This window comes from Heteronotia binoei, chromosome 3 (assembly GCF_032191835.1).
Source record: "Heteronotia binoei isolate CCM8104 ecotype False Entrance Well chromosome 3, APGP_CSIRO_Hbin_v1, whole genome shotgun sequence".
NCBI classification, from domain to species: domain Eukaryota; kingdom Metazoa; phylum Chordata; class Lepidosauria; order Squamata; family Gekkonidae; genus Heteronotia; species Heteronotia binoei.
In genome coordinates, this window is record NC_083225.1 from 168,859,235 (window position 1) to 168,868,827 (window position 9,593).

General features: G+C 44.1%; 1 protein-coding gene across 7 annotated transcripts in view; it reads right to left on the reverse strand.

Moving 5' to 3' along the window:
* The window catches only part of GRIA4 (glutamate ionotropic receptor AMPA type subunit 4), a 343,665-nt gene that overhangs the window by 3,659 nt on the left and 330,413 nt on the right, over window positions 1-9,593 (reverse strand). For 4 of the 7 annotated variants that reach the window (XM_060234875.1, XM_060234876.1, XM_060234877.1 and 1 more), the window contains one exon: window positions 7,901-8,035. In XM_060234875.1, coding sequence (XP_060090858.1) covers window positions 7,901-8,035 — 135 coding nt within the window. Of the gene's footprint in view, window positions 1-4,148; window positions 4,332-7,787; window positions 8,036-9,593 lie in introns of those variants that run through there. The other 3 variants (XM_060234879.1, XM_060234880.1, XR_009555212.1) reach the window with 2 other exon arrangements.

A 9,593-nucleotide genomic window follows, 5' to 3' on the forward strand; every position in this document is an offset into this window, starting at 1 on the left:
CACTTGTCTGAATCATCCTTCTGAAAAAAGGAGCAGAGAGGGAAAAGAATCCTAGACAACTCCAGGGGCAGGAGGAATGTGGTTGTCTTTTCTGTAGAGCATTATGGGTAGCAGGCATATTTCCCCTTAGTTCTGACATCTCTTCTTGCCTGAGACCCAAGTGGAGCCTTATCTGCTGCTGGATTCCAAACAATTCTAGCAATACATGAAGAGTCTCCTGTGCCAGTATGGAACTTATTGGAGAAGGGAGGCAGCTTTAAACCAAACGGTTTTGATTACTTAGAAATCGTAGTCATTTACACACATGCATGCACACCTTGATCCTTGTGATCAAAATGCTGTACAAAATCCTTCTATTGCTCCTGTTCTTAAGACTACCAAGCACTGCAGCATCACTGAGGCTATCAGGAGTAGGGATGGGTACGAGCCTGCTCATAAGCCAAAATTTGGTACAAACTTGGGTGGGTTTGGAACCCCCAAATCAAGGTGCCTTCCCCAAACATTCCCAGACTTATGTGTGGTTTGGCTGTTCTGAGTCATTTAACCCATCTGTTTAGCTCCCCCCCTATCTGAAGTGGGAAAGGGGGAGCGAAACTGACGAGTTTAATGGCTTGTGGCCATTTAAATCTAATAGCTGATGGGTGGGCCCACCTGGCTATTCACTTCAAAGTGAGGGAAGCTGTATGGACTGGTGAAATATCTGCCAGACATTTCAGCCCAGCAGCTGATGGGCAGACACTCACCCCGCTGTTAGGTTGAAATAGCTATGAGCCATTTCACTGCCTCATTTCACTCCCACCCAGTCTGTTGGCTGTCATCAGTAGGAAGGCGCAGAACTCCCTGTGGTACTCTGATAGAATGTGCCAGGTCCCCATGTCCTATGTCACAAAATAGAGTTTGATGTAGTGATGGGCCAGAGAGGAATATGACCTTCCCTGGAGAACTGGTATTTCCTTCCTAAGGAAGAGCTTTCATCCTAAGCAGTAGCTTCAGGGCACCACTAAGTCATAAGAAACACAATGTTGCTACCAGAAATAGCAGCTATGTCTCAAATTCCCATCTCTCTCGCTTAATGTACTATTTCCCATGTCCAGATGTCATGATGCCATACATTTCCTCATCTCTGCTCTATCCCCTCAAATCACCCCTTCCGTCCAAAATTCTCTTTCTTCTCCAAACTGGTTCTTAGTAGCGCTCAATATTCCATTCCCTCTGGAGCATATTTAATCCTCATCATACCCTTTGCAGGGGTCCCCCTCCTTTTATCTATTAGTTAATTTATGAAGTAATGTTTTCCTGACTACCTTGACAGTCCCTCAAGTGTGTGGAATCTCCTACCTTGTCTGGGTTGGGCCCCATGATGCAGATTTGTTAGCCACTCAGTTGCCAGCCAGGTTACTATTAGAGGGATGATAGTTTCTATGGAAATGGACCAATTATATGTTTTGCCATTATGCAATTTTGAGGTTTCCTTGGAGGAAATGCATCAGGAATTAGCATGCAATAATACATTTCCCGTACTAGTTGATGTCTGTCTTTCATGTCCTTCTTCTGGGTGTCATCACCCTGTTCTCTTTTCTAGAACCCTGAGAGGTCATGCTCCAAATATATGATCAACTAAGGCTCAAGCAAAACCCAAGGATGGGGACTTATATTTAGGATTTCCTGGTTTTTTTTTGTTAAAAGCAGCTGGGGAGGGGGATGTGAATTGGATTAAGAAGAATTGCAGATTTATACCCCGCCATTCTCTCTGAATCAGAGACTCAGAGCAGTTTACAATCTCCTATATCTTCTCCCCCCACAACAGACACCCTGTGAGGTGGGTGGGGCTGAGAGGGCTCTCACAGCAGCTGTCCTTTCAAGGACAATCTCTGCCAGAGCTATGGCTAACCCAAGGCCATTCCAGCAGGTGCAAGTGGAGGAGTGGGGAATCAAACCCGGTTCTCCCAGATAAGAGTCCACACACTGAACCACTACACCAAACTGGCTCTTTAAGGCATACAGGAAGTGCATTTAGCGTCTATTCATTCCCTCTGTGCCTTTTCCATGCCTTAAATCAGCATAAAGGTACCCATTTGCTGAAAACAGGGCTTTTTTTGTAGCAGGAACTCCTTTGCATATTAGGCCATACCACTCTGATGTAGCCAGTCCTCCAAGAGCTTACAGGGCTCTTAGTACAGGGCCTACTGTAAGCTCCAGGAGGACTGGCTACATTAGGGGTGTGTGCCTAATATGCAAAGGAGCTCCTGATACAAGAAAAGCTCTGGATGAAAACATTAAACCCCATCGCTCCACTTCATGAATTGTGATGCCGTAGGATGCTTTGCACTTTTTATTTCCATTCAGACTCTGAAAAAATCTTACTGGGGGGAAGCATAAAAGCCTTGGTTTGGCCTAAAGCAGCTTTTGAGTGCAGCCAGTGCTGAGATCAAGGAAATAATGCACAAGTATGCAAGAGACTGCAGACCCCAAAAGGGATTAAAACATGGAAGGGGGCACATTCTCAGATTAGCATGTGGTCACAACCTGTGGCTACTTTGAGTCCTAAGACACTCTTCAGCAGTTCAATGAGGAAAGTCTACGGTTGCTGGATCCCTCCTGGCAACCAATAGGGGATAGAGGGACTCACCAGGAATGGGAGGGAGGCCCAGATAACATTGCTGGCAACATGGTTACATCACTTCTGTCATGCACTGAAAGTGACTCCATTACACTGTGACATTGTGATGACACTCTGGTATTTGGGCAAAAACTCTAAGGTAAAAATGGCTTCTACCATAGAGTTTTTTCCAAGTACCAGAGCATTGCCTGGATGTCACAGGTGTGACGTCACTTCTTGTGTACACTGGAATTGACATTGCCATGTGGTGTCACCTGGACCTTCCTCTTTCTCCTGTTAAGTCCCCCCCTCCAGCCAGCTGATTGATGGTGGGGTGGGTCCTGGTGGTGGGGGATCCCCACCTCCACTAGGGGGTTGGCAACCCTAGGAAGAGCTGACTTACATGAGTTGAGGATTATCTCCATTTCTCAAGAGGAACGCTGCCCTCTCTTTGGAATCTAGAGTGACAGAACTGCCCAGTAGTCACAAAGAAGCATCAGTGATGCAAATGAGAATACGAAGCATCTGAAAACATTTTTTTTTTTGCAACTAATAAGGCCAGATCCTGAAAATCTGTTTTTGTGACTGGTGTAAGGAGTGCCCACTGACACGAGATGTTCTTTTGCCATATCAACAGAAGGCTCCTGCCCAGAGGGGAAGTTTCACCTTTAATGGGACCACATTGTGTGCTTCAGTGACAAATCCTAGAAACGAGGGTGGGTGGGGTGGTGGTGGTGGTGGTATTATTTTTTTAAACAAAGCTTTTCAGAGACTGGCACATGGTGGAAAAGGAATGTGGCAGGCAAGGCATTAGGAGTTATTAAGGCTGAAGGGGATAGAAACTAAGGGATGACATGAAAGGCATTGAGCTATACCGAGTATGGGCATTGCCTCTCCCCTTTTGGAGGCAATGCCCAAGCTTCTAGGGGGGGGGGGGGTTGTGTGTGTGCGCCAGTGTAAGGGTTTAGGGATCGACTCACTTATAATTAAAGCCAAAATTTGTGGTCCGGGGGGGATGAACATAACAGCTGATTGGAGTATACCCTGACAGGCAGATTCCATCAACAAGTTGAACATCTAACGAGTTCATTGAAATTGGTGGGGTTGCATGCAAACCCGGTGGCTGATCATGACCCACTGACACAGTGCCTTGACCTATATCCTTAAGATGCACACTTGTGTCTTTTCTGTTTTATCCTGCTCCCAGAATGACCCAAATGTGCAGGCTAATGCACTGCTTTTTTCAACATGTGTGTTTTAAAAAAAACTCACTGTTTGGCAACTTGTACCTGTGAGCCATGCTGTGAGCTGAAGAAAATGAAGGGAAGACACATGCATGTGCAGAGGGCTTATGCAGACGTAATTCTTTTATAGCTTGAGTCCTCCACCTATGCTTTACGTGACTGAAATTCTTTCAGAGGTCTTTGGAAGCTGGGTTCCCAGCAGGGCTGATTTGGGCATAAAGTGTTCCCAAAGAACCAGTAACTTTTCATTCCATGTGCACCAAGCCCCCTCCCTCACCTTCTTCAGCCCCCTTCTGAATACCCACCAAATTCCTTGGACTGCTCCAGCTATAATGGCCACACACAATTCTCTGCTCATGCTGTGTTTGCTCTGTATTGTATTCTTCTGTTTTGTATTGGCTGTGCCTTTAGACTGCAACCTCCTTGGGCAGGAGCCCGTTATTTGCCTGGCACATTTCACCTATAGTACAGCACCGTGTGCTCCAGTGCTGTATACATAATAAGTAAAAATAATAAAAAGTAGTTCTTTCCCTTTTACCTTCTTCTAGACGGTAAAAGAAAACTTCTGCTTCACCACTTATCAGTTACATTTCCTGATAGCTAAATTCTGTTTTCATTGCGTGTTGTAGTTTCATCTCTGTGGATATGGTTAAATAGCATTACTACTCTGAGGTTTATTATTAATACTATGAACTGGTTCAGACATTCACTTTCTCAGGAATGCATCCCAGAGAGGTGAAATTTGTACTTTCGCACTGCACAGATTAAGTAATGTGTTGGCCCAGTTCATACGATCGTGATCCGCACTTTGTGAGAAGGAAGAGACATGGTGTTGCCAGTGCAGTGCTGGCAACTGGCAGGAGACTAGTGGGGACAGAGACCTGGCAAGACAGCATTGTGCAAGACTTAACTGGAAGTGATGTCACAATAGTGATCGGGGAAATTCCTAGAGTGTTGCATGATGTAGCAACATCACTTTTGGATTCCTGACTGGTAGTGAGGTGGCATTATGCAGCGCTGCCCCACCACCAGTTCATTGAGTGCTGGCAGGAGTTTCTGTTAGAAGAACAGACTAGCAATGGCTCTTGCTCAGTCTCCAAGATGACAAACACCATAGAGCAAGTTAGGGAGCTAAATTCATACCAGTCTCCTTCCTATCTACTCTACTATCACCCTCTCTGATTGGTAGAATGTAATCTCAGGGAACTTCCTTCCTGTTTGTTCTCCTTCTTGTCCTCCTTCTTCTTCCCTGCATGCATCAGGAGGAGCAACATGGTGTCTCTCCTCCTGCTCTGAACTAACCAGATAGCCTACTATAATTCAAAGCCATCCACTTAGCTAGAATAGTTTAGACACTCTTTCTCTCCACTACACTTATTTGTTATGTTTCTTTTAAAAAAATAAATCCATCAGTATTGGTTTCTTAACTTAAAGCAAGGCTTTCTGTGCAGTTTGTGAGATAGTTTGGTAACCGTTTGACTAAGCCATGCTGCTGCACTGAAGCTCAGAAAGAGCACTCTGTTAACTGAAGGTAAAAACGGCTGCCTGACCAGTCCAGCCACCCTAAACCAGATCCAACAGTTCCCCTGCTGGCAGCAGGCATTTGGCAGCTCTTAAGAACTGCTTGAGCTGAACCCATGCATGAATTATCAAGAAGTGCTACATACTTGGGAGTTGGGGAAAGGAAAGGGACATGTTCTATTCCCACCACATCGACATGGAATGTCAATGCATCTACAAACTGGCCTCTAACATTTATTTACTTCCTTCCTTGCTTCCCTAAAACATGTTTATGCTGCCTTTCCATTCAAATAGGGGAACATGGCAAAATTTGGAATGGTTGAACAATTTCAATTATTACATACATAAACCAAAATGGCTGCCTTTCAAAGGCAGGATCTGTCTGTCCGTGAGCTCATCCTACATAACTACAAGCTACTGATACTCCCTCTAATCTGTGGAGTCTTGTGAGCAAAAATTCTATTTTGTGAGCTACTGGCATTAAAATTGTGAGCTACTGAAGAAATTAGCTTGCTCTGGGGCCATTTTTCCTGGGCTAAGTCAAAAATATGTAAAAAACTGTGAGCTAGCTCACACTAACTTAGCTTAGAGGGAAGTGCCGATTCCATACTGTTGTCCTGCCCGCCTAGCTTCCTCATTCACATGCACCCTGTAGAGGTGGGGGACTGCTTTCTTGAAAAGCTGCTCCCCCATCACTGTCAAGTGAGTATCCTTGGCCTGGGCAAGACTGATGCTAGAGTGGCATTGGATCCAGAGATCCAGTGGCTGGTTCCTAAGAGTGTGAAGTTTGCACTAAATGTCTTACCTGCGTTCCTCAGTGAGATGCAGGTGCAACTATGTACAGGACTGCAGCCCAAGATCTGTGTGGCCCAGGACATTTCACATTTTGACATGTGAGTGGCATCCTCTGCAAAATTGCAAGGGTTCCTGGGGCACACATTCTGACTAGCATGAGGTGGCACCAATGCCTCTAGACACACCACCACTCAAAGCAACTGGTCAGGTTGCTTGTGCCATTGGGCTGGCCCTGAATAGAGGATGATGCAGCTTGAGTAGATAATAGTTTTTAAAAGGGTTGCATTGGGTATGATAGATAGCATCATTGACGGTGATGAGCAAACTCAGTTTTTTACGTTTCCTTTCCTGTCTGCGGCCAAATAGGTTTTGCGCATTTCCCTGTAGCACTAGAAAAGCAGGTGAAACCCATTTACATAGAAGCAATAAGTGTGATGAGTCTGGACCATGTGCTCAACAAGTCCTCTGCAGCACCACCTTCAACATTTTGAGAAAATCAATTGCTGGCTGGAGATACTACCTGGTTGCTATCTTCACAGGTTTCTACAAAGGCTCAAACACATCATACCTAATGCTTTTTTGGAGGGGTGGAACCCATACACCTCACTGCATTGCCTGTGGGAACCACTTGCCTTCCTCTACAGGGACTGGGTTCCTATGCATGCTGAAAAGGTCACTGTTTCCCCCCATGCAAACTGGCAGCTTTGTTTGTTTCTTCTGTATCAAGTGGCATTCAAAATGGGAGGCTCTGCTCTCAGTTGACAAAATGCTGTCAACATTCACTGTGGACTGAGGACCTGCTTGTAACTGAGAGGAAGGGTCCAAGCAATCCACCCGTCATGCCATCAGGTGTTCTGCTTTTGAGTCTTGGTCTCCCTCTGTAAAAGCCCTGTGGGGCAGAGTTGTCAGCTACAGTACTGCAGTCCAAGCTCTGCTCACGACCTGAGTTCGATCCCGGCAGAAGCTGGGTTAAGGTAGCTGGCTCAAGGTTGACTCAGCTGTCCATCCTTCCAAGGTTGGTAAAATGAGCAGCCAGCTTGCTGGGGGGAAAGTGTAGATGACTGGGAAAGGCAATGGCAAACCACCTCGTAAAAAGTCTGTCATGAAAACGTCGTGATAGGATGTCACTCCATGGGTTGGTAATGACTCAGTGCTTGCACAGGGGACTACCTTTCCCTTTTACTCCTTCTGCATCTAAAACAAGTGTCTCTATAGCAAATGTTTTAAGAAACCTGCTCTCCTTTTCCTCCATTGGCTCTATAAGGAGATCTTATTGTCTTATTCGTTCATTTAAAAAAAAAATACAGTTGGACAGTGAAATCTAAAATTTCAGAGAGGTGTGAAGACCAAAATAAATTTATAACTTTCCCATAGAATCAAAAATATATATTTTATATTTATGCGCTCTTTTTTAAAAAAAATCAGACCCTTTGCAATGCAGATGTCTATGAGTAGCATATGAGTAAATATACTAAACATCTGCAGCCAAAAGTAATGGAACCAGTTATTTTTTTTAGAGGAAGCTCTCTTTAGAAGCAAGCAGTTACCACCACTGGACAGACAGGTCACAACACCGCATGACAAGATGATACATCACCCACTCACTGTTAGTAGGCCCTAAGTCCTACCCCTAAATTTTAACACTCTCGGTTCCATATACGTTGTAACCTTCTCTATAAGTTGCTAAATTCTGGGTATTCTGCGAGGAAGTTGGGTTAAAAGTCTGTGCACTCTTTGCCACCTTCATTCTCTTCGCCTCAGCCCTGGATTTGTAACAGAACTCTATCAGAGCCACCAGCATAGCCAAGCCCAGGCCTCCAACCAGAATGTAGAAGACTCCTGCAACGTTGCTGAGACTCAGGGCACTCGTCTTGTCCTGGGGGAGAGAGAAGGGATGGTGTTAAAATGCGGATGTAAGGCGCGGGGGCGAGCAAACAAACAGTACTGTACGAGAAAGCACTGACATGATGACTAAGCAGTTTCCCTTGAAATAAGCAACAAAAAGACAGCCCGGACAAGCGTCTGAGATAATTGGGCCTGTCGGGGTTTACGGAATTGACAAACATATAAACAAACAACATTTTTTGTAAAGACAAGGTGCCAACCCTTTCTTGCATAAGATTATGTGTTCTTTACCCATACTGTAGGATGCAATTAGTTGCTCAGTAATGAATAGCTGCAAAACAGATTGCCACTATTAATTGCAGCATCAATAAAGCTTATCTGTGTCGGCTCTCAGGACTAATTCAATGGTGATCTGAGTGTGTGGGATATTAGAAGATCCTTAAAGTGCTTCCTGAAAACTAGTTATCTCTGGTGGGGTCCCTTTCACACTCAGTGCATTAACTGGACCTGGTTTAGTTAAGTAGCAGACTTCTGGAGAAGTTTTACGCAGAAATTTACCCTTCTAAATCCATTGAAGTTAATGGGCTTTGAAGGGTGTCACTCTATTCAGGACTGTCCTGTTGATGGCATTTAAACTACATTGGCATCCCATGAAAGCCTTTGTGCTTCCTTTAGAATATGTGCAGTGCATAATGAGTCATAGCCAATGACTCCTTTCTAGAAGACTTCCTTTGGCAGAGAATAATTCCCTCTGCTGAAGGAAGATTGAATGGAAAGGTGTCTCTGGGTCTAGTACAGTGTCTTTTTCATAAGAGGTAACCATCTCTCTTCCTACCACAAAATGAATGACCCTGAATTTATACAACCACTTGGAATGTGGTCAGTGAGGTGGGAGATAGTCTTGCAGGTTGGGAGAATCAGAGTGCCTTGTTGCTTAAGTACAACTCCATACAGAAATGTAACAGCAGTCTCTGGATTGGGACTGCTGGATGGAACTTTAGCACACCTGATTTTCCCTAGGTATGTTATTCATTTTTAAAAGTACACTCTTTAAGTCACTGAAGATGTAGGTTACTAGGTTAATAATAACATTTACATCAACAGCCGATAATCCAAAATAAATTGTTTTGCAATTTTTTTTAAGAATTAGTAGATACTTTCCACAGTGAGTGCCTTGTGTTGGAAGACATTTGGGCATCTAGTTGCACATTTGACTGGTGGTTGGACATCTGCTTGCATATCTGACATTTCAGGATATCAAGAAGATGTGTCTAGTCTGTGTTTTATCATAATTCCTTGGGCTAAAAGCATTGTCAGGATTTGGCATTGTACTAGACATGCCATTAATAATAATAATACTTTTTATTTGTATCCCGCCCTCCCCGTCATTAATAATAGACATATTTTAAAACAACAGTAGTCAGTGTTCTTATTCGAAACTGAAGTTCATCAGCATGGAGATTACCCAGTGTGTTTGTTATAACTGTTTAACTTGAAGAAGTTCATCTTCTACTTTTTCTGCTATCTGGTTTCCTATTTTCGAATATCTCACTTCACAAGAATCTATTCCTAATATAATTAATGATCTT